We start from the raw sequence: 26264 nt of genomic DNA, 5'->3' as shown, positions 1-26264 counted from the left end.
CCAGTTTCTACACAGGCTTCTATCTAATTTGTAGTCCCTTAATTCCTAGGTCCTAGTACATCCGCAGGAGGAGTTGGTGCATCTCTTTTGTAGAGTCCCATTGTTCAGCAGTGGACTGTATTCTGTTACTCCCGCGTATGAGGACCAAGTTACTTGTTTTTTGAGGGGGAATCATCCAATGACTTTGTATTTTTTTTGTGGAACACGCCGGTTAACTAGCGGACATATCACCTGATTGTAAGCAATCGTCGGTGCTCATAGACATGAAATACCAGAGGCGTTAGAAATGCGTTGCCAGCCTTTTGGGGTTAGGAATTTAAGGGTTGTTGGGGAATCGGGGATAGGGAACAGGGATAATTGGGGATTCCAGTAACCTCACTCACACATCGAAACACAACGCAAGCGTTGTTTCACGTCGGTTTTCGGTGAGGCCGTGGTATCACTCCGGTCGAGCCGGCCCATTCGTGCCGAAGCATGGCTCTCCCACACTTAAAACTTAATTTTAAATTATGATTGCCTCTTCTGTGTTCAAAGATGTTTGTAAAAGATTTATAAGTTTCATAATTACGTGAGTACCGTAAACATAATATAATATTTAAGTACTGTCAGTTATTTTGACATCGATTTTCGTATAATCTTGACAGTTATAATCGATAAATTATTTCCTATAAGATATTAAAATCCTAATAGGATAATGTGAGTCAATTAAATAGGCGCCCATAAAATAAGTATGCATGCAGAAAATTCCCAAGAATTTATCTTAATACAGACTATTAAGATTCACGAAATTGGAATTGACTGTCTCGTTGGTCGAGTGGTCGCAAATACGACTGCTGGACAAGAGGTCTCGGGTTCAATTCTCGGGTCGGGCAAAGTATTACTGGGCTTTTGTCGGTTTTTCGAAAATTTCTCAGTAGTAGCACAGAGTCTGGAATTGTGCCCAGTATATGGCAATAGGTTCACCCCCTATTACATGGGACTTATTACACAAATGGTGAAAAATGGGTGTAATGTGCACCTCTGCCTACCCCTTCGGGGATAAAAGGCGTGACGTTACGTTACGTTAGGTTACGGAATTGACTGTCAATGAGATAAGACATGGACTCCAGAGGCCAATAAACCCAGAGAGAGAGAGAGAGATAGAACATAAAATTCACATTTCCCATTTGAATGGCAATTTTCCAATCAATAGCCGAACCTATTAGAAACATATTCTTTCACCTCATGCAAAATAACTGCAGCCTATCATAGATTTATACGATGGCAACAACCTTAGCAAAAAACCGGACAGCGATCATTGGCAGCGATCAGAATGACCGTAAATCGTATTAGCCACGCGTCCGAAATCATCGGTCGATGGTGGTAGAAGATGCGAGTGGAAGAACCGGCCTTAACACCGTTACTGCTCGTATCACGAAAAAAAATACAGTTAGTCGAGAGTCGAGCGCGCGCCGCAACGAAAAAAGCACAACTCGACGCTACACCACTACTCTAGGACGTTCCGACTGTATCTGAACGCGCGGGAATTTTGACATTGACAGCTGTGTTGGCGCCAAACCAACATTTTTAAATTGTGCATTACATATCGTGCCGTGAACCCGTGTCTAATGTGCCTATTCAAGTGAAAATGCCTGAAAACGGATAATATTACATTTTTTTTATTATTGTGGCAACTGTGTGTTTTTTTTGTCTATATATGGATTGTTTTAACAGTGTCGAGTAAAAGGATTTATTGGACAAAATGCCGAGCACAATCAGAGGTGAGTTTTTTTTTAAGTTTCGGTTACAGATAATATAGCGAATTGATACGAATTAATACTCTTTGGTTATTTTTTTTTCTTATTGGAGTGTTCTAATTTTAGGGTTGTTTGTGAAGAATCTTAATGGATTCTCATACTTGGCTAATAGATTGATGTAAATTAATGTGGAATTTTAAATAATTCGTATTGGGTGTCGAGTTTTTGGTGTCTAAACATTGAAACGTTGAGTTGACAAAGGTGAATGCACCTTTCTGTTATGTTGACGGAAACAGAGTCGTGGGCAACAAAGGTAAAATTTGAATTTCATACGATAAGAACGAAATTTTGAAATTCAAATTTGGAAATCTGTCACTTTCTAAAGAGTTTGCATGTTTTATGTGGCTGAAAAAAAGATTGTGTTTTTTTTTTGGTAAAAAAACATGAATCAATTTGTTTAGATAATTATTTAAATATTTTTAACATAACAACAAGCACCTTTTTATGTAAACTTTAACTCAGTAATTAGAATGTTAAAATATTCTGTGTCTTTGATTAATGTGCAGCCTATATTAGGATATATCAAAATATTCTTGTCTTGATTTGCGAAAAAAAAATTAAATTTTCCGGCTCTATTTTATTATTATTCTATTACTGATACTAAAACAACACACAATTTTGGCCAAACAGACGATCCAATGCAATAAATCCAAGCCTATCACAAAACCGCACTAACGCCAAAAACCACTTAACAATATTTTTAGGCCATCTACTTCCTATGCAGGTCCCAAAACTATAAGAATGTAGGTTCACAACGTGAATGACCTAGACTCCCTATAACACTAGTCTAGAACTTTAGTCTATGGCTGTACGACAATGAAATAGCAAAAAGGTTGCATTATGAATTTTAATCACGCACTTGGGTGCTATACATTGCCGAGTCAGTTTGTATTATTTTGAAATACGGACGTATGTAAGCGGCAATGGATGTAAAATGGGTTTGGAGGAAGATAATAGATATTTTTTGTACTACTATTGGTAGCAACAAAACTTACGGCTCGTCTGATGATAAGCCTAAGTAAGGACACTTGTAACACTAGAGGTATCCGGAGCTGCGGATAACGTAACAGGTTACCGGGGCTCCGGCTCAAAGCAGGAGTAGGAACGGGGTGGTGTTTAGCCAGTAAGAGTCTGACACTCCCTCTCGCGTCATCCAAGGCGGGAGAAGCCTTTGAACGATTTTCCCTCATCAAAAAAGAAAAAAAGCCATAATATGAATAAGAAACATTATTTTGCCAGAGTCTGTGTTTCCTGATAGGTATAACCTGGGTGTCTTCAAGGCTCGAGTGAATAGGTTGCTTATGGGCAGACGCGCTCCTTCGTAGGTCGTATCAGCGCTTACCATCAGGCGAGATCGAGACTAACCGAAAAATGGTTGGAAAATTGAGGGCGATTGTAATATCTTGACATTGAAATTATCAAGATGACATAACATCTACTGACTGACTGACACAATTGAATTTTGATACATTTTGTATGGAGCTTATGTCAAAGTTCTATCATTGGTAGCCAATTTTAATTATATTTGTCGTAGATTATTTTAAAATTGATTAAAAAATACCGAACCAGATAAGTCAGGCCACTGCGGAGGACTTCCTTTTACGGCCTTAACGGTCACTAGCGATAGTATTTTAACACATTGCATAATATATGCAACTTGAGTCAAAATTCTATCAAACGCAATTATAAGCTTTTAAACTGACATGGTCACTAACACTATCATTAGAACTTACAACGGGATATTTACCATGTTTATTTATGTCTATGAGTTTCCGATATTTCGGCACTGTTGCAAGCGCCATGATTACGGATGAACTGAGTTCACCCACACTACGAAACACAAGCGTTGTTTCACGTCGGTTTTCTGCTCGGCCGTGGTATAACTCCGGTCGAGCCGGCCCATTCGTGCCGAAGCATGGCTCTCCCACACTTAATTGGTTCATCTCGTCTCAAGTTCTAATGATATCTACCAATAGCAATTGCACCTGGCCTACAGAGACAGACTGAGCTACCAACTTCTAAGGTTCCCTTACTTGAATTCTAACATAGTCACGTTCACGTTAGATGCAAATTAGGTCGCCTATTTGTGGACTAGACTGTTTGGCGACCCAAGTATCTAGGATATGTCGTGACGTCACTCGCTTGTAGATACTACCTCCGTTTTTGGTACAACTGTCAGTAGGATAGTCTAGTTCCTAATAGTCTTCTTTATCTTCCTCTTGCTAAGAGGTTTTGTGGGGATTTGCCACGTTAGTGTCACCCTAGAATTAATATTCTATCAATGGAAGAGAGAGATAGAGAAACTCTTTGTGTGATCCACAATTTGTTGCTTCGGGTCTGAGTGTCTTGTGTATGTGAAATTGTATGTTTGTAAACGCACCCACGACACAGGAGAAAATCCTAGAAAATAATCCTAAAAAAAAATATTCCTGGGTGGTCATCGGTTAGATATTGTATATTACTTCTCATAAGTTAATAACCGCATTGAGCAAGCGTGGTGATTAATGCTCAAATCTTCTCCGTGTGAGAAGAGGCCTTTGGTCAGCAGTGGCCACTTATAGGCTGTTGATGAAGTTAATGGTTAATCTCGCTACATTCGATTGACTGAACAATATCTTCACTACATGAACTGCTATGTATCTACAAAACTAAATACTCGTATCGTCTGGATGGAGAGTAACATACGTCCTTGTTGATAAATGGCTACCATATATGAACTGCAATTGTCTTAAGTAAAAAAAAAAAAATCGCCTGGAGCTTAGAAAAGCTGCTATTACATATGTTACATAGTACTGATAAATATTATAATGATGTCTACAAGTTTTTCTCTATGGCCTAAATGATAATGATCGATTTTTAATATTACGCCATCTGTATTTAGTATCTGTGCCAAAAAGTGACAGTTACGTTCAATGACCTCGTATTTTCATTTTCACAAATTATAACAATGTCTAAGTTATATTTTTGTTACCACCAATGCAACGTTCATCTATGAAAATCCAACAATAAATATTATTCTTTAATCAAATCAAAATATTTATTAAAATGCAAAAAATGATTTAAAATCTATTCGTAACTTTAATAACTGGGTGGTAACAAAAAAAATAAAATAAAAAGAACATATTCCAAAATTCAAATTAATAAACTGGCAGCATCCACGGCCACAGATTATAGCGCGCCACCGGCCATAGACGTGCATTCTGTGCGGCCAGCGTCAGAAAAGCGACAGTAGGGCGGCGCTCGGCCCTGGGTACCGTAAGCCGCAATCCCTTTCTTTGTGACGTAGCGTACGGTACTCTGTGCTAGTGATGTGCCTCACTGTTTGTATCGATAAAGCCTTTACAGTTGACAAACTTTTTTTATTTTGTAATTTTTATTTTTTGAGTTCAACTCTCATTTTTACTTGGTTTAAATGTCAATGTTAAGTTTCAAGGACATTTTTAACTTTTGTATGATTATTTTAAAATAAACTACTTACTCTCCTTTAGGTGATAAAATACCTAATAATAGTATTTAAGCAAAGAATTATCTCAGTATACATCAAGTATCAAGGACTTTACAACACACATACAAGACTCAAAAATTCTTAAACAAATCCGAACCACAGACAATCCATCGACAACGCCCCCCTCTACTAGTGACGTAGCCTAACGGTGTTCGCAGTTAGGCTCACCCACATACTGTTGTAACTGTGTGCATGTGCCCGTTACATGGACGCGTTCCGTGCATGCGAAGCCGTGAGACCGGCTGTGTATTGAACGCCTGTGCTTGTACAAAAAAAAAACGTAAATGACAATTGCGTGTCGCGCGCGCTTAGCCGATTTTAATTTATGGTTAGCTGTCAACTCGTTCGGTTACGTCAAGTTATGCGGTTTGGGGTTATTTAAAGGATTGATTTGGGAATGTTTTTTTTTTGGGTTTAGGATTGTGTAGTATTGTTTAGGAATGTTGTCTTTTTAATTTTAGATGTGTAGTAAATGAATGAATATTTTTGTATTGTCATTTGATATGAATGCTATGAGTAGGAGCTATTTGAGATTTTTTTATGTATTTTTCTGAATTATGTACTTGTTAATATTTTTTCAACGTTTAGTTTTCTTGAGAAAATAATATTTTTGTCGTAAATTTTAGTTATAAGTAATCTGGAGTCACACTTAAGACAAAGATGTTTATTTTTAAATATATTCATAAATCTGTCCTGAAACAATAATATAAATCACTTCACAAAAAATTACATAAGTTTTCACAGGTTTCAATTCGCTGAAAACAAAACATACGTAGTCTCGTTTCCGAACTACAAACACTTAATTATCACATTACAACACAGATGGCGCTGAAACCAAATATACACATCAAATATTTTTAATACTTAATAAAAAGTATTAAAACATCTTTTAAAGTTTTACCAAACTTATGGCAGGTGTATAAAAAAACAAGTTTAAAAAGTAAAGAAAGAGTTCATCGACCTGTAGAGTGTGCAATGGTCACTTCATATTTTAGTTAAAAAAGATTAAACAGATATGTACTAGTCTAGACTTTCGGGGGGAGTTTTGTGTCTAGAAATAAAAACTAGGACAATTAGTGTTTATTTTTAGCTTTTATTTTTATAACCTAGTCGATCTAGTATTGCTATAAGGCAATGAACTAACCAATGGTTTCATACTTACACATTTTTTTCATACTATAAGTGGCCACTGCTGACCAAAAGCTTCTTCTCACACGGAGAAGGTTTGAGCATTAATCACCACGCTTGCTCAATGTGGGTTGGCGATTTCAAACTTATAATTAGAATTAACTAAAAATCACGGTTAACTCACGTAAATTAATGGAGAAAAGCTCTACTAGTTTCGAGTCACAGAAGGACTCTTCATCATGAGTATAAGTAGGCTGCGCACTCTCCTTACTGCTGCCTTCAAGCTTCATGAAATAGTATTCAAGTATTTATTGCATCCATAATGTGCACAGGTAAGGAAAATACAGTATTTAGTCACAATTATGGACCCTGTCGGGCACAGCAATTCTTGCTACGAGCACTTTTGTCTACGATGTATCTTTTACCATACTCTGGAATCGTATCTATTCTTCTATTACATAGACAAAGTGTAAGTACATCCATTGTACCAAAAAGCTGTCACATGCATAAGCACCTGTCAAGTCAAAAATTTAAAACCAACATTCGAACTCTATGGTCAACTTTTGACATCATTCAACTGTCAATCAGATTCGAGAACTTTATTTAAAATTCAAATTCTTTTTATTTCGTTGGACGCTCGAAGTGAATAATACACTTGTAGGTTTGTTATAGAAAAAATAAACTGAATAAGTACATATAAAATGCAGGTGCAACTAGTGTGCATTTGATCCGGAGCTGCGGATTACCTAGCGGGTTTACCGGGGCTCCGGCTCGAAAAGCAGGAGCAGGAACGGGGTGGTTTTTAGTCAGTAAGAGTCTGACACTCCCTCCCGTCTCGCCCAAGGCGGGAAAAGTCATTGGATGATTATCCCCCCACAAAAAAAAAAAATAGTGTGCATTCATTATCATCAGCATCGTCCACTGCTGGACATAGGCCTCACCAATGGCACATTACGGCACCCAATGCCGCTATACAATGTACACCCACTTTTCACCATTTGTGTTACAAAGTCCCATGTAATAGGTGGTGAGCCTATTGCCATATACTGGACCCAACTTCAGACTCCGTGCTAGTATTGAGAAATTTTCGAAAAGTCGAAAAAAGCCCAGTAATACTTTGCCGAAACCCCTTGTCTGGCAATCGCACTTGCGACCACTCGACCGACGAGGCAGTCAAACATTTAATATTCCAAAATAAATGATTTTCTTTATTACTTCTATCTATCTAAGCTTTAGAAATAGATAGATGATAAATAATAAATAATAATAAAAATATTCGCCGTGCAACTCTCAATCAATGGCGGTGCTAGTGTTTTGGAATCGGTGCCGAATGCGGGCATCGACCCCGACCGGTCTTGGGCACCACTTAATGAAAAGTATTTACTACGAGCCCGTTATATTTGCCGTCTCATAATATTCTAGTCGATATTAAACATTATTACCGTTCTTTTGGAAGAAATATTAAATGATAAATTATATTTATTTGGCAATTTTTTTTGATGAAACACGATAAACGAGCAGACGTATCATCTGATGGTAACTTAGTAAGCAATCGCCGCCGCCCATGGACACTTGAAACACCAGAGGCGTTACAAGTGCGTTGCCGGCTTTTTAGGGGTTAGGAATTTAAGGGTTGTTACAATAGGTTACAATGTAACTCTTTTACGCGTCAATCTCTTAAATAACTAGATGAGGCTGGCATTTCCTATCGGACTACTCTGAGAAGAAATGCCGAAACAAACTCAGAGGTCATAGTCTCTTTTCTGATTGGAAAAGAGTAACCTATAGATTATGTAAATATAGGGGTATCCTCCTCTGTCTATCTATTTATTATTTCATTGGAACTACGAAAAATGCAACTTTTCAAGAGGGTATAAAAAACGTCGCATATTTATGTTTAGTAGTTTCAAGGCACTTTAAAGCCATCAATATATACCCGAAGCTGCGGACTGCCTAGCGGGTTTACCGGGGCTCCGGCTCGAAAAGCTCCTGCTTTTCTGCTACTCCTGTAGGAACGGGGTGGTTTTTAGTCACTAAGAGTCTGACACTCCCTCTCACTCACCCAAAGCGAGAGAAGACATGGGATGATTTTCCCCCATCAAAAAAAGGCCATCGATAATTAGGTATGTAAAAAGATTAAAATCACAAAATACATTCTACACTCATGTAGTCCTGCACAGTCTATACTTTATGTCAAAAGGTATCAATCGTGCATCCGTAAGCAAGAAAAAATAAAAAAATACTGACATAACAAAACAAAACAATAAAATGGCATGGCGTAAACGTACTAATACTTGGTTATGTAAAACAGGTGACTGTACGCGTACGGGCGAAAGAATGCGCGTACAATTAACTGTTACAGTTACGTAAACACATTTACGACCTTGCTCCCCGAAATACTAAATAAACTAAAATGAAAATTCAAATCAAAACGTAAAAAATCCCGTTAAAAATACCACAAGCTTAATACAAATCGCGACCCATATAATAAAAAGTACGTGAAAATTTTAAAATTCGCGCCACGAAGCATTTGAATTTTAAACATCGAATTCGTGAGTTGAAAGTTGCGCAACGAATGGCTTCAGAGTTCAATGAACGCAGTTCGGCTATTTCCCGTTAGGAGGCGCACGTGAACGAGGTTTTACTTTTAAATTTGCAATTTAGTACCGCTATTGAACAACAGAGAGCGCTAACTAGTTTTTACTGGTTTTGGTAGTTTTTTTTGTGAAATGGAGGCGTTATCTCTTAAATTATGGGAAAGAATGTTGTAATTCTCTTTTATAGCAAAAGAAATGGCTTAAGAAATTATATTTTTATTATTTTTCGGAGCTTTGAACGAGCTTTGCTAGCTTTTTATATTATTTGACAACGTTTACTCGATTACAGTTCGAATTTAGAAGTAACTATGACTAATCTATCTGTGGTGAGTCATTTAATTATTCAATATGTTTTCTAAACTTCTAGAAAAGCTTTAACTTAAGTAGGTACCAATTAATTGGGATGTAGACAGCTTTATGATTAAATTTCTAATACTTAATAAGTTTGGAATCCCAAACTTGAATTGAGCAAGCGTGGTGATTAATTCTCAAACCTTCTCCGTGCGAGAAGAGGACTTTGGTAAGCAGTGGCCACTTAAAGGCTGTTGACGATAATAATGATGAAGCTTTTCAAAGACTAATGTCCAGATACTCAAACGCTACTCAATTTCAGGACACTCTCAAGACTAGTGCTGTCACTACAAATACTTTACAAAATTACAGAAAGAGCAATATTTAATTACAACTTAAAATTGAGTAGCATTTCAGTATTTGGGCATAACTAACTTTACCAATAGGAGCCGAGCAGAGCGGCTGAAACTGCGTGGAAGTAGTAGTAATTAACATTTTCTTTGGTTTAAATCTCTCCGGCTCAAAAAGCAGGAGAAGGAACGGGGTGGTTTTTAGTCAGTAAGAGTCTGACACTCTCTCTCGCCTCGCTCAAGACGGGAGAAGTCATTGGATGAAGTCTTTGACTGCCAATAGAAAACTGTTGAAGGCAAATCCTCCGCTAACGTCGGTCACCGGTGACCACCACGGCGTTCAATGTGTTAAAGAATGCACTGCTATCTATCAAATAGGTGCGCCCACGAATATTGCTCGTGCACGAATCTAACGGTTGTACCGGCCAATCTATCAGCTAACTAACTGGTTGACAACATAAAAATGTCATAGATCTTGCGTCACACGGAGTGGTGCGCCCACGCAAACATGTTGTACTTAATTAATTCGTTTTACACGCTGTTTTATATGTAGTCAAAATGTGTAAGATTATTTTTTATGTAGTCAAAATGTGTAAGATTATTTTTATGTAGTCAAAATGTGTAAGATTTTTTTTTAGCGTTTACCTACACTAGGATTTTCTCCTGTGTCGTGGGTGCGTTTACAAACATACAAGTTCACATGCACATGACACCCAGACCCGAAACAACAATTTGTTGATCACACAAAGAGATCACCCAATTACCCCCCTTTCTAATTTTCCCAATCCCCGATTCCCCAACAACCCTTAAATTCCTAATCTCCAAAAGGCCGGCAACGCACTTGTAACGCCTCTGGTGTTTCAGGTGTCTATGGGCAGCGGCGATTGCTTACCATCAGGTAATCCGTCGGCTCATTTACCGGCTTATACCATAAAAGTAACAAAAAATATTTGAATACAATAATTAATTAATTTCATTCAAAGATAGTTCCCTCTATAACATATAAATAAACATACACACAAAAGTTGCCATGACGCTCCTATCATAAATTACCTCGCTCACGTTTCTATTCGAACGTGGGACCACGCGTGATTGAATACATTTCAGCTACCATTTTACATATTCTGAATTATATATGTATACACAATATTTACATAATATCGTAGTACTAGTTAGTGCTCGCGACTTTGTCTATGTTGATATGTTATGTGTGATCATCTTCATATTGGTCACAAGATTTCTGCTGGTGCCGTAGGACATTCTACTTATCTTTAATCGATTAATAAAAAATAAGGTTTCACAATAGGGTAAGTGACTAATTTTCGTTTCAATGACCGTCTTGTACATTATTTTAAAATATTAGACACGTATTTTTTATTTTCTTACGGTTACCGGGGATCCGGCTCAAAGCAGAAGTAGGCACAAGGTGGTTTTTAGTCAGTAAGAGTCTGACACTCCCTCTCGCCTCACCCAAAGAAGTCATTGGATGATTTTCCCCCCTTAAAAATAAACAACCCTCTTATGTAGAGTAGTAGTAAAAAGGTTTAAAATACAGTATTTTATAATACAAAACTCATCAAAACAAAAATACACATAGTAAAAAAATTACAACAATCAGCAAACACATTCATTCAACGTAAAAAAAACAAAAGCCGACACACGACAATATCACCAAAACATTTCACCACGCAATCCATTGACCGTTTCAAAAGACTCTCTAACAAATCATTCACTGTTTACCACGCAATGTATGTTAAACTGAAAATCGTAAGGATAAAAGTCGATATGATTTTCTGCAGAGCTTTTCGCCGGCCGGCCTTGAGGGACGCCGCATAGTGGCCGCAGCCTACACACACATACACACATATACATACATATATACACACCCACACACACACACAACAGACATCCTTAGCATACCTAATTTTTAGTCTAAACTTGAAACAAAGGGATTTGTGTTGTATTAATATTGTATATACAACGTCACGCCTTTTATCCCTGAAGGAGTAGGCAGAGGTGCACATTACGGCACGTAATGCCGCTATACAATGTACACCTACTTTTTACCATTTGTGTTATAAGTTATAAGTCCTATGTAAATGGGGGTGAACCTATTGTCATATATTGTGTTAAATAGAATTTTAATCAAAGTGATTTTCTTGAGTAGGTAAATTTTTAACTAATCGAGTTCCTCGTCAAATAGTTGAAAGTGAGTAAGCCGAAAAACATAGTAATTAATTTAGTATGTCTCACGAAAGTTATAATAATATAAAATCGAGGTATTAAGGGAAGCGTCCACAGGCCCGCATCGTACGCATCGCACGCAACGGATTTTAGTTTGTCTTGTATAGAAACTCATACAACTGCGTCCACTGATCCGCATCGTACGGACCGCATCATCAGCAATGCCTACATGCTATGCGTACTGATGACGTCATACGGAATGCGTGCGATGCGTACGATGCGTACGATGCGGGCCTGTGGACGCTTACCTTCATATTAAAATGTCAAGTCGAATATTATATCGGCGAGGCTCGCTCGAGTGTGAATGTCGTTTGTTTCATATTTCCAAGCTTTTTATATTATCTGTCAAATGCAGAGGTGTCTCAAGATAGAATATTTTTTTATTTTAGTAAGTTGGAAAGCGCAATTTAAGAGCGCTTTTCCACTAAAAATGTGCTATGCTACGTTGCTGTATATGCGTTTGGCTTCCACCAATCATATTCATTTGTACACATAGCTTAGCTGGTGGAAACGGACTCAGTTAGGCTATGTTTTTTTAATATAAAAAGATGCGTGCTTTGGATGGTTTTCCAACTATCGATACATCGCATACTTAAGATAAATAATTAGATAAAACGAATCAAAGTTTAGGAGCGGAAGCAAATACGTCATTTCTACGTATAAAACGTACAAAGAAGTGACGTCATGCGATATTTCAAATATCTTCAAAAGTATTTATTTCCGTCAGAAAATAAAAAAATACGTGTCTAACATTTTAAAATAATTTACAAGACGGACATTGCAATAAAAATTTGTCATCCTATTGTATGTGGCAACACATTTCACTCTCTATAGCATGGGACTTCAAAACGCAACTGATGAAAAACCAGTGTTTAAAATGAAAAAGGAGGAATCACTGTCTTATCCTTCGAGGATAACAAGACTTCTATAATACAAAAAGTATTTACAAATATCCTGACATCCCTTAAAAACTTCGGTTACTACAACGAACGAACGTATATTCGTTTAGCTACCCACTGAAGGACGAAAGTGATCGATAATTTCGTGTCTTCACTCATAAAATACTATGGCATTTCATACAACACACGGATTTATATAGATTCATGGCGATGGGACTTTATTTATAGTGATTTATTTCCGAATACATTTATTACTGAAATAGTAATCTTCCAAAATAGAGGATGAGTAATTTCTATTTTAATGTCCGTCTTGTAGATTATTTTAAAATATTAGACACGTATTTTTTATTTTCTTACGGTAACAAATACTTTCGAAGATATATCGATTTGTAATGTCACGTGACGACACTTCTAGTTACGTTTTCTACGTAGAATTGACGTCTCCTAAACTTTGATTCGTTGTATCTAAGTATTGTTGTCTTATATGACAAAATAAAATAATACGTATTTAATATTTTTTTATTACCTAACTGACGGACTAAATAGATTTTTTAGTTTCATACCCCGTCATCATCCGTATTATTTAGTTATTAATTCTTAGCTTCTACCAGCGAATTTGACTGCATTTTTGGGTTAAAATGTAGCCTATATGTTGTTGCAAATTGTACTTTATCTCTATGCCGAATTTTATTCAAATCTGCTCATTAGTTTTTGCGTTGAAGTGTAACAAACATACACATCCACATTTATAAACTTAGTAGGATATAAATAGGTAGAATATGAAATTGCTTATTCATGCTGACTCTTACACGTTTAAAATATACGTTTTTGTTTATCTAGGATTATTTTTGCTACCATCAGTTGACTGGACATCTACACTACATGAGCTGCTGTTTACATGTGAACATTAGCTCATGACGATACCTAAGTACGTGTGTCGCCTGGACAGTCACCGCTACCATCAGTTGACTGGACATCTACACTACATGAGCTGCTGTTTACATGTGAACATTAGCTCATGACGATACCTGGAAAGACAACCTTGTTGAATGTGTGATCTGATGATGACGATGGTGCATTTTGCACGTCATATTGATGACGTCATAATTATAGTATTTTTTTCTAAACTAAAGTTCCGTTTGTATGTTTACTTTGACTTTCCTTGTTTGGTTGTCATCGGGCTGACTTACGTAATGAAGCTTCGGTACTGGTAGCGAAAAAAATATAGATAAAAAAATATATTTACGCAATATATATTTTTTTTATTTTATGCATAACGAAGTGTGTTGGTTTTTACTGCGTGGTCAAAGAAAAAAATTAGTCTATATCGTTTTCCAATATGTCTGTATGAGATTTTCGTATTACAGTCGGCTTCCCAGCGCCGAACATATAAAACCTTTTTGCGACTAAATCAAAATGCACATTATTATACAGAGAGCTGTTTGGGTACAGCCAATTAATACACTTTATGTCACCACCCCTTTCTCCCCGCGAGCTGTCCTAAGAGTTGACTAAGGGACTCCATATTTGACAGAGACCAGGTAGCAGCGCTCTCTGATAAACCTGAACCTTTTAAACTGCGATCTCCATCCCGCTTGACAAGCGTGGAGATTATGTCAAACCCTCTTCTGTAGAGGGGGCCCATAGAGTATAAAAAGGTAATTGTGGACTGTTGATATTTTTTATATTTGACTGCACGTGATAGTTGGCGCGATGGCTACCGTGCAACGTGTAGCGCGTTCGATTCCCATTAAAATTGTTCTTTTGAGTTATGTGTATGTTTGTAAACGCACCTACGATACAGGAGAAAATCCTAGTAGGTAGCAAAGCTTATAAATAAAAAAGAAACTGCATTTTAACAAAAAAATATGAATTGTCACGTTCAAGGCCGTGTCAGGACATCACTCCATTTTTTCTTCAGACCCTACCTTCAACATAAATTCGATTACATACTTTTTCACGAGTCTGAAACGATCGAAGCGTGCCGAGAGGGACGGAGATATGGTGTTAGAGGGAGAGGGCGCATGGTCGCGGAGTACGCATGCGCCGGCACGTGCCGCCAATGAAGGACGAAGCACACGGGGTGATGTTTCGGAGATGAGTTTGAAGATATTTGGATTTTTGGTGAGAGGGGAATTAAATGTATGGGTTATATGATGTTTGGTAGGTTATGATGTAGTTTTTCGAAATTTTTTATTGGTTTAGGTGTTTTTAGTTGGTTTAGAGTGATGTGATAGTAGAAGTTTTGTAAAACATGATGTTTTGATTAGATGAAAACTGAAAGAAAAGTTTTCTTGTTTTTCGTTGTTCGTATTTAAGGTGATCGTCAAAATAAACTTACGTTGTATCTTAAGAAAATAATAGTATTGGCGATTTGTTTTATTTTTCTCAAAAAAAGAAGAATATTTAATTTTATATTAATGAAAACTATTATTTATCCAATTAAAATCAGCATTGATAAACATTCATATCTTTAAATACATTATAACTGTTTTAAAATACCTAAACAATACAATAACACAAAAACCCAAACCCAAAAATTCCCAAGACAGATCTGACGACAAAAACACGGAAGTGTGATGTGTAGCGGGCCTACGCGGCGTCGGCGTAGCGCTACGCTTTCGTAGGCCTCGCAGTGACTACGAGGGAACGCGCGTCTACGTCGCTCGGGAAATTAGGACATTGTGTCACTGTGTCCATACAAACAAAACAAACTAAATATGTGACCGCCACACTGTGCCTGCAAAACCAACACTGCCATTAATTTAATCTATTACTAACGCACAACTAATCTACCTTAAACTAAATCCATTTTTCGGTAGGACATTCACCTCTGACCTAGTTATAGTGCATCTGCGCGTTGCAATGCCGCAGTCAACCTAAACAAAACCAACATCATCAGCGTGTTCAAGGACTTTGTCTAGGAGTGATACCTGTGTTCATTAGTTCGTAACCTTCTCTAGATTAGCTTCGTGCAATAATTTTAATAATTTCTCGACTGACTTCGATAAGTCTGAACTATCTTCGGTGTGTTGAGTGGATATCAATGTGTGGTATCGAGAATTAAGTCTGTTTTGTGGATAAGCAAGCAATATGGCGGGACGGGAAGGTTCTCTGGAGGGCCAGTTGACGCACGTGATCCAGCACCACATATCCCAGCCAGGGACGGAGGCCCAAGTGAGCGTGCACCAGGTACAGAGCCCCAGCGGCAGTGGGACGAAGCGCCACCAGATAATCATTGACATCAAACAGGACATCGACATAGATGAGCTATCCACCAGGTCGTTGGCTGAAAGTGTCATGGAAACCCTGGGAGCGCGCTCAGCGGCTGTCTACATCGACAATTCGCAGGTAGCTGGTGAAAATTCCGGGGATTTGGAGTCTTTGACTACAGTGAATGTGATTGTGGCGAACGATTTGGGCCAGACCACTCCTAGTCCTCAAGTTGTGGAGGAGACGGAGCAGCAAGTGGTGCAGGAGGCTGCGGAGAGTTCGGGCATCCTGCCTGGGAACAGGATAGCGGTGGATAGGATAGTGGAAATGTCAAATACAACAGGAGAATCCACGGCCACAACTAGCTCGCCGGTCACGACTGTGGCCACCACCACTGCGTCAGGTAAATGCGCCATTTTTTTGTTATTGCAGACAATTCTATTTTGATAACTCCATGTTCGATATTTCTTAGCTCATGTAGACTTACTTTCGTTGGTCTGTGGTAGTGAAATCAGTCCTAAATTGGATTACTTCCCGTATATTGTTAGGGCGGGAACTAACATCGATTAGTGTCTTAGTTACGGCTAAATATAGACAGATTTTACTTAATACTTATTCTAAACGATACTATACTTAAAGATAAACACACTAAAGCCCAAAATAATTTGTCAAAATATGTCATTTGGATGATATCGTCACAAAAGGAAATCATTAGTGAATCTCTATTGCTGTCCCGCTTTTTGGTTTGAAAAGTGAAAGGGATGGAGGATAATTCTATTATTAGAAAATGGTGGCAGTGTTATCAATATGGAAATTGGTCAAGGAAGTAATGATTTTTGTCATCAGCAGAGTTGTATAGATTTGTGTGTGTGGAGGGATGTTTGAGATTTTTTAAGGATTTTTCTTTACATCTCTAAAAGTATGAGTTTCTTGTTCATTTCTCATATATAAAAATGAATCTTATTTTGGAATGAGCTACTAGCCACAGTAAATTACAATTTGAAAGTTAAACTAATTTTGACTTTCAAAAGTGCCTGTAAATAATTTTAACTGCAACTAAATTTAACATAGAAAACGAATCAAAATTCAATGGTGACTTTCTACTTCCTCAAGGTATTTTATGTTTGATTCCATTGTGACTATAACCGACATACACTACCAAAGAAAATATAAATTAAAATCATCGATCAAACAATTTTTCACACTTCTTAATACTTGAAAATAACTAAAGAAAATGACCAGTGAAAAAATATGTGTACTGTTTGTTAGGGCACCTCAGCCTCCTCTTGTCTGAAGACAGGTGTTAATATCAGAACAGGTACCCAACAGCAAGTGACACCTGTTCCTGGCATATTTAATAATGAAGTCAATACAAACAAAACAAATAACAAGTACACACACTCGAATTAGGTTACTTTTCCACCAAACATATGCTATGTATCTATGCTACGAAGATGTAATAGCTAAGCTGTGAAACTATGTGACCGTTTCCACTGATACTGAGCTATGTAGCTGTGCGAGGAAGATGCGCAACTCGAGTATACGTTGTATCGATAGTAGGGAAACCATCCATAGCACGCATCTTTCCATATAAAAACATAGCTTATCTAAGTCCGTTTCCACCAGTGCTAAGCTATGTATCAATAAATATGATTGGTGGAAGCCAAACGCATCCACAGCAACGTAGCATAGCACATCTCTGGTGTACGTATAATAATGTGAAGGTTCCACTATCAACACCAATTCTGTAATGGTTTCTGATGTATAATGGCATGGCAATAGCCTCGTTCCCTATTATTTGAGAATCAACTGAATAATTGTGAATTTTGGTCCAGTTAGCACATTTTCTATCCTATCCTGTTTTTATCAGAGAGAGTCCGTTCTCTCTCAAATGTTTTGTCCCTTAGTTGGGTATATAACACCTACGAAAAGAGGCGGTGGTGGTGACAAAAATATTCTGCTCTGACATCATCCCTTTTAGTAAAGATAATGGTGACTATTTTTTTGAGAGTGGCCATTCATCCAGTCTTCTCCCGCCTTGGGCAAGGCGAGAGAGGAGCGTCAAACTCTTACTTACTTACTAAAGGTACATTCGCTACAATAACTATTATTCTATCACGTGGATCAGAACATTGGTTGACAATAACAATTTATAAAAAAAAGTAACTGTTGCCCGCGACTTTGTCCGCGAAGAATAATAACTTCATACAGAATTTGGGTACCTATTTTTTTTTTTCTAAAATAAAATATTTTTTCTACAATAAATGTAGCCTTAGTTACTTCTTAGTGTACCAGCTACCTTCCAATAAAAACCTGTCAAAAATTAGTCCAGCTATTTCAGAGATTACCCGGAATATACAGACAGACAACAATTGTAAAAAATGTGATTTGTGTGTATGTATCATACACATATGTACGAGATATTTCAATATTACAAATAGACTATTATTATTTCGTTTATAGTCTAGATGAGCTGTAATAACATTCTATGTCTGTTGCTTCAGGGCATATAAGCTGTAATATAACAATTATTATGTAAATTACAATAAAAGTTAGAGAATTGGGCGATTCCTAGAATTTTCTACCAAGAACAGTGTTCGTTGGGTAAATTATTTTCATAGCTTGTCGTTGCCATAGCAACGGAATTAGTTTCAAAATGGTTGCCAGTTTGCCTCCAAGCAATTTTGTTCATGTTGATTTATTGTTATAAAATATTTATTAAACTTATACACTAGTATCTTGCCCTGTCTTCGTTCGGTATTTTGTTTAGACTATTTTATTAAGTTTCCCGGTGATTCATTCTTACTTATAGTGGAATGGATATTGTGAGATCCACAAATTGTTGTTTTTGGTCTGGTTGTCATGTGCATGTGAACTTGTATGTTTGTAAACGCACCCACGACACAGGAGAAAATCTTAGAGTGGGGCAACGTTTAAAAATTTAAATAATATAAAATTAATTATAAACATCGCGCAGTAAAAATGGCCTGTGTGTTATTCTAGACCATAATATACCCCATAATCTATCCCTGTTTCAAATTGCCATATCTGTTAAGACGTGAAAGAGTATTAAGACAAACAAACATACAAACTTTCGCATTTATAATATAACATAGTTTTCTTAAAAAAAGTCAAAAGTGGGTGTTACATTGTACAAATATATATGTACACCTCTGCTTATCCCTTCGGTGATAAAAAGGTATGATGTTATGTTACGTTACATAGATTACCTGTTATCATTCGGAATGACCTCTTATCGGTCACACGTGTGATAACATTACGACTGCTTAGTACCAAATGGGGTGGGCAGATAGAGTAGTTTTAGCAATTGTAAATCAATATTAAAAGGAATTATTGTTTTGTGTTGTTTAACTAGGAATTTATGTGGGAAGAAATGACATATAAAGTGTCGTTATTTTTATATGGAATGTACTGAAAATAATTTCTTCAAATTCTTTATGTGTAATGGGTTATTTTTATCATACATACATACATAACCTCCCGCCTGTCTCCCATGGGGGTAGGCAGAGACAATGTAACGCCAATTGCTACGAATCTTACACACCTCTTTCGCTTCATCAACAGTCATCAGTCTTTTCATGCATGCTCGTCGGTCGTAGTAATATGTCGTCAGGGAAAAATGAACCTTATGTAATTGGCAGTTAGATGATAATGACCTGTTTATTATGTACTTACTATGTTCCATTAAAATATTTATATCTTAATATGTATATATAATTCTTCTGTAAGTGTGTATGTCACTGAACTTCTCTTAAACGACTGGACCGATTTTGATGAATTTTTTTGTGTGTGTTCAAGGGGATCTGAGAATGGTTTAGATTCACAATTTTGTCCGCTGGACAATGTTTTTTTTTAATTAATCAGACGTGTAGACAGGAGGTCTGTCGGGTCCGCTAGTAATATATAATACCTATGTATCTATAGGTAGGATTAAGATTAATTTGTCGAAAAGAATTTGCTTTAAAGCTAAATATGTGAATGTTATTTTTATATCTACTTAAAATCATCAAATTATAATTATATGTATTTACATAATAGGTATCTACGTAACTTTTTTAACTAACTTAAAACTAGTTAACGGTAAAAAATAACTGTTGAAACATGATAATTATATAGCTTCGTTTAACTGTAATAAAATTTAACGATCACAACAGCTAAACTACTTAAAACTAATGCATTAATTCGATTTTTCCCGGATACAGAAACAATTAAATTCACACACATAAACTAGTGACATCTGTTGGCGAGCGGCCGTACTAGTTTGACACATTTTAGAACCAGCTGCAACGGTACTTCTGTATAAACCCTTTCTCAAGCAATATTCTTAGTAACAGTAATAGGACGCGGAGTTGTTTAATTATTTCAATTAGGCTCATTCATTTGATAATTGTGCTCCCAGCTGGTAGGTCATTGACGTTTAACGACATCTAGCGGTAATGTCAGGTAACTGTACAATTTATTTTTATTTCTCGTACTTCTAAGTATTCTTTTGACAGACGTGACTGCTGCTTGAGTACAAAGACAAATGTTGGTCGTAGATAAATCGCTAAAGTCTAGAATCGAGTGGTTTTATCAGTCTGACCTAAATAATATTATGAGTAATCACAAGCACTAGACTGCATTCAAACCTACATAGAACCGATTAAACACACAGACAATTTATCCGTCAGCATCAAAATCAACAAAAAAACATTACCACGAATGTTACGGTAGTACAACGCCATCTAGTATCGAGTAGCGACATTAGTTTTTTGCCGTGTCTTGTACCGTTCAACGGGACCGCTAGCTACTGACACAGTTTTGACTCAGCTGATGTCGCGCTAGTGTGGGTGACGTACGTGGGAAACATGTCGATGTGTGCGTAGAATCCGGGATGCACCATTCCGTTAGCTTTGGGTTCTGTATAGAAACCAGTCGAGAGTACCTTAGCTTGTTTGTTTTGTGTTCAAACCTCTTTTGTGTTCGGTCTTTGACTGCTAGTTAATTGTTTTCTAACTGCTAGAGAGAACTTTGTTTGAAATTCGAACTTTAGTTGTTTGAAATTTGAATATTACGAATTGGAATTACGGAATTTGAATTTTTAGTTTAAAAGTTTTGGAATTTTAGTTAAAACTTTTACTTTATTAATATGTAAATAAAATAAATGATATAATATGTAAAATATCCTACGAAATATTTTGAGCAAATTATATTATTTAATCATGTTCAAAAATGTCTCTAACAATTTCAATGAAACTGCAGAATTACGTTTCGGATTTCCCTGTCACTCAAATAAAATTTACAAGCCTGGAAAAATCCGTGGCTATGGAATCGCACAAGATATTTATTATGCTCGAAACAGAAGTGGGAATGGGGTGATATTTAGTCAGTAAGAGTCTGACACTCCCTCTCGCCTCACTCAGAGGAGGTGTCATTCAATGACTTCCAATTAAATTACTTAACTCAGTCCTTAGCAATTGTTTTTAGAACAAAATCTTTACTAAGGAGCGGTTTAAGTAATCATTAAATGACTCTGAGTGCGGCTGTTAGGTACTTTTGAAACGACAACTTATAAGGAAATAAATAATAGTCTGTCATTCTGTCCGTCAGTGAAGCTAGGTGACAATTATTATATTATTGCCCGAATATTCGATAGCCCAGGTACTCATAATTATTTAAAGACGATAAGAAATAACAATATACTAGCTACGTTAAATAAACATGATAGGCAAATCATTAGTACATAATATCACTATTGACTCAGTTCCTAAGACACATATGTATAGAAAAACAATTTATATAAATCCAATAAGATTAACAGCGGCAAGTTTTATGTTTTGTTAGAGCCATGCTTCGGCACGAATTAGCCGGCTCGACCGGAGTGATACCACGGCCTCACTGAAAACCGACGTGAAACAACGCTTGCGTTGTGTGAGTGAGGTTACCGGAAGCCCAATTACTCCCCTTCTCAATCTTCCCAATCTCCGATTCCGCAACAACCCTTAAATTTCTGACCTCCAAAAGGCTGATAACGCACTTGTAACGCCTCTGGTGTTTCGGGTGTCAGATGCAGTCTAGTATGTCATGTTATGAGTCCATTGTAACCGGTGAATTTACTGCCACATGCCAGTTAAAATTCCTGAATTTTTTTGAAACCTGAATACCCCATTTTGTTTCGAATCCGAGACACATTGCAGTCACACTTATTGCTACTAAATAGTGCACTAACGAGATCATTTTAATCCTATTTATTATAAAAAAAAACTTGACTAAGGGACTTAACTACTAAAAAAAATATATTCGACCATACGGTGTCATAAAATCATGCCGCCAAGCGTCATGACACCCCTCCACTAAGCTAATTAATTATTTAAACATAACAACTGTCATTTTGTTAACGTTATGTTATCAATGACATTTGCTGTTACATGATTTTTCACTTATATTAACCTATTTACATATCCCTTTTTTGAGGAGAAAATTATCAAAAACCGACGTCAAACAATGCTTGTGCGTCGTGTGAGTGAGTTTACCGGAGGCCCAATTACCCCGATGTCTTCCCAATCTTCTCAATCCCCAACAACCCTTAAATTCCTAACCCCAAAAGGCAAAGCACTTGTAAAGCCCCTGGTATTTCGACTGTCTATGGGCGGCGGCGATTGCTTACCATCAGGTGAACCGCCTGCTCGTTTACCTTCTTATACCATATATAAAATAAAAATATAAAAAGATGTGGGATATTAATCTCGGCCATAAATCAATCGAAATATTTGATAAACATGTAGACATTTTTAAAGAAAGTACCTTAGTAACTAAAATTAATATCAATTACGTTATTTTTGTAACACTTTTCCTGTTTGTCAACAATAGCTTTGTTGAGGCATGTAGATACATATTGAATAATTACCTCCAACTTTTATGATAAAAAGCGTCAAAAACATAACACTAGTACGTTTATCTGAATCCAGATTAGTTTTTTGTCTAGACTTTCACCGAGTCCTATCGTACACTGTCCTACATTTCTTATCGACACCCGAAAATGCAAAACAAAGTATTTCAAACAAAAGAAATGTTTATCTTGAATCCACACATTATTATCAAAGACTAGCTACTTCCGCGCGGTTTCACCCGCTCTGCTCGGCTCCTATTGGTCATAGCGTGATGTTTTATAGCCTATATCCTTCCTTGATAAATACACTATCCAACACAAAAATAATTATTCAAATCGGTCTAGTACTTTCCGAGTTTAGCGCCTTCAAACAAACAAACAAACTCTTCAGCTTTATTATATTATAATTACTAACTACTTCCGCGCGTTTTAACCGCTCTGCTCGGCTCCTGTTAGTCATAGCGAGATGTTTTATAACCCATAGTCTTCCTCGATAAATGCACTATTCAACAAAAAAATAATTATTCAAATCGGACCAGTAGTTCCCGAGATTAGCGCGTTCAAACAAACAAACAAACTCTTCAGCTTTATTATATTACTAGCGACCCGCCCCAGCTTCGCATGGGTGCAATGGTGATATATTATGCCTGTATTATACATATAAACCTACCTCTTGAATCACTCTACCTATTACAAAAAACCGCATCAAAATCCGTTGCGTAATTTTAAAGATTTAAGCATACAGACAAACAGACAAAAATAGCGACTTTGTTTTATACTATGTAGTGAAGTATAGATTCGGAATTTGTAAAAGAAAGTGGTTTATTATCTTGTCTAGATATTAAAATGTGGCATAATATCAGGCCATTTAAATAGGGCATGACATGTTATTTTTTAAACTGTTTCAATTTTAAACTTAACGTGGTAACTGACTAGTAAAAAACATAATTATTTTTTAATATTAACGTTGTGTTGACGTGATTCCGTTAGCAAATAAAATATTCTACAAAAGTTGTAGCTTTTTTGAAAATATTTATTTTTGGTACATCTATAGTGTCTTGTTCCTGAATACAAGTATTAGAAACACCATAACAATCATGGCACCAGGTAATGTTAGGTTATCAGTTATCAAATTATTTTCTTGAACCACTCCTTGTCTGGCAGTCGCACTTGCGACCACTCGACCAACGAGATCTCGGGTTCGTTTCCCGGGTCGGGCAAAGTGTCGCTGGGCTTTTTTCAGTTTTACGAAAATTTCTTAGTAGTAGCACGAAGTCTGAATTTGTGCCCATTATAATATTTATATTACCCTCCTTCCCAATCTTCTCAATCCCCAATTCCTAACCCCCAAAAGGCCGGCAACACATTTGTAACGCCTCTGATGTTTTAAGTGTCCATGGGCGGCGGCGATTGCTTACCATCAGGTGATCCGTCTGCTCATTTACCGGCTTATACCATAAAAATAAATATTCTATATCATTTTAAGCTAAACAATGTTGGAAAATCTCTTTCATAATACTCCCCTACACTTCCAAAGCAAGCTACATGTCACACAGCTTGCTACGTGCAGTCACTTCTTTCTACCTACAACCAATCGAAAGATTGATATTGACATTATAACAGTACACAAAATTTAATATTGTTTGCCTCCTAATTAGGTTCATTGAACCAGCGATTCGTCCAACTATTGTATGCATTTTGTCATTATCTACAACATGCATATTGAGTATATATTTGTTTAATTACATATTTACTTGTGTATATTGTTTGTTACTTGTCTAGCAACAGACAAAGTTATTGAGAAATTGATTTACATCATATTTTGGTAGCCCACCTCTGTATAAAGTAGATTATGAGACCCACAACATAATTTTTTGAGTGGAACTCCTTGCCGGAGCCTGTGTTTCCTGATGGGTATAACCTGGGTGTCTTCAAGGCCCTAGTGAATAGGTTGCTTATGGGCAGACGTGCTCCATCGTAGGCCGCATCATCACGTACCATCAGGCGAGATAGCGGCCAAACGTCGGCCCATTTAACATAAAAAATAAAAAATTTTGGGCTTCGGACTAGCTAGCGGGTTTACCAAGGCTCCGGCTCGAAAAGCAGGAGTAGGAACGGGGTGTTTTTAGTCAGTAAGAGTCTGACTCCGTCTCGCCTCGCCTAAGGCGGGAGAAGACATTGGATGATTTTCCTACCTTAAAAAAAATAGCTAATGTTCACATGTAAACAGCAGCTTATGTAGACTGATGGTAACGAGGTTGACTGTCCAGGATGCATCATATTTTTGTAATATTGTTTTAAAAGCACTTGTTTAATAAATGTTTTTTCTTTCTTTTCAGGTAAGCTAAGAGAAAATAGATCAAGTATTTAGAAAAATCAGTTGCTGAGATGCATGTATGTGCGTGCTTAACTTCAGAACGGTTGCACCAAATTGCATAATGATTTACATTGTTGGTTGGTTTCTGATAACAAAGGTTTGTATTATATGTAATATAGAATGAGGAACGGTGTGCTTTTTAGTCAGTAAGAGTTCGACACTCCCTTTCGCCTCGCCCAAGGCGGGAGATGACATTAGATGACTAAAAAAGTACTACATGAGTGACTGATTATAATTAGTACATTTTGGTAAAATTAATTTCGTATTAAAATAAAATGACTGCAACGGCGTAGCAACAACACTTGTCATACAAAAAATATTACAGACCGCGCATAAAAATGCAATTACTAATTTCTTAAGCCAACTTAGCACAATTTGAGAGGCCACGTGTTAGTCCAAATTGTATCATATTACTACTATATTACAATATAATATCGATATATTTCGTTTTCGTGTAAAAATCTGTCATTTCATTGGTCTGTTTTAAAATCGTGTGATTTTCGAAAAGAACGCTGACGTTTAGATTTTGTTTTAGCTTGTGTGTCGTGCTAAGTTGCCAACTGCTTAGATTTTTTTTATTATTGACATTAAATTTCTCCTGCCTCGTTGGTCGAGTGGTCGCAAGAGCGATTGCCAGGCAAGGTGCCTCGGGTTCAAATTCGGAAAAGGGCTTTTGTTTCGGTTTTTCGAAAATTTCTCAGTAGCACGGAGTCTGGAATTGTGTCCAGTATACGGCAATAGGCTCACCTCCTATTACATGGGACTTATAACACAAATGGCGAAAAGTGGACGTCATTGTATAGTGACATTACGTGCCGTAATGTGCATTCTTCGGGGATAAATGGCGTGACGATACGATATTTTTAGTGTGTTACAGGTGCATTACCGAATGCTTATAACATAAAACACATAATGTTACAAGAGAAACTAAAATACCTAATTCTTAATCAAAACATAGAGTAGTTGCTTATCATT

At 36.9% G+C, this 26264-nt stretch overlaps 1 protein-coding gene across 3 annotated transcripts in view; it reads left to right on the top strand.

The window, feature by feature from the left end:
- Positions 1-1466: 1466 nt before the first annotated feature.
- Positions 1467-26264, top strand: part of LOC118279815 (probable nuclear hormone receptor HR3) — a 132072-nt gene continuing 107274 nt past the window's right edge. For 2 of the 3 annotated variants that reach the window (XM_050702339.1, XM_050702328.1), the window contains exon 1: positions 15889-16426. In XM_050702339.1, the coding sequence (XP_050558296.1) occupies positions 15904-16426 (523 nt within the window). In that variant the 5' untranslated portion in view covers positions 15889-15903. Of the gene's footprint in view, positions 1761-15888; positions 16427-26264 lie in introns of those variants that run through there. The other variant, XM_050702337.1, reaches the window with a different exon arrangement.

Source organism: Spodoptera frugiperda, chromosome 22 (genome assembly GCF_023101765.2).
Source record: "Spodoptera frugiperda isolate SF20-4 chromosome 22, AGI-APGP_CSIRO_Sfru_2.0, whole genome shotgun sequence".
In the NCBI taxonomy this organism is placed as follows: domain Eukaryota; kingdom Metazoa; phylum Arthropoda; class Insecta; order Lepidoptera; family Noctuidae; genus Spodoptera; species Spodoptera frugiperda.
This window is presented reverse-complemented; position numbering and strand designations above follow the sequence as displayed.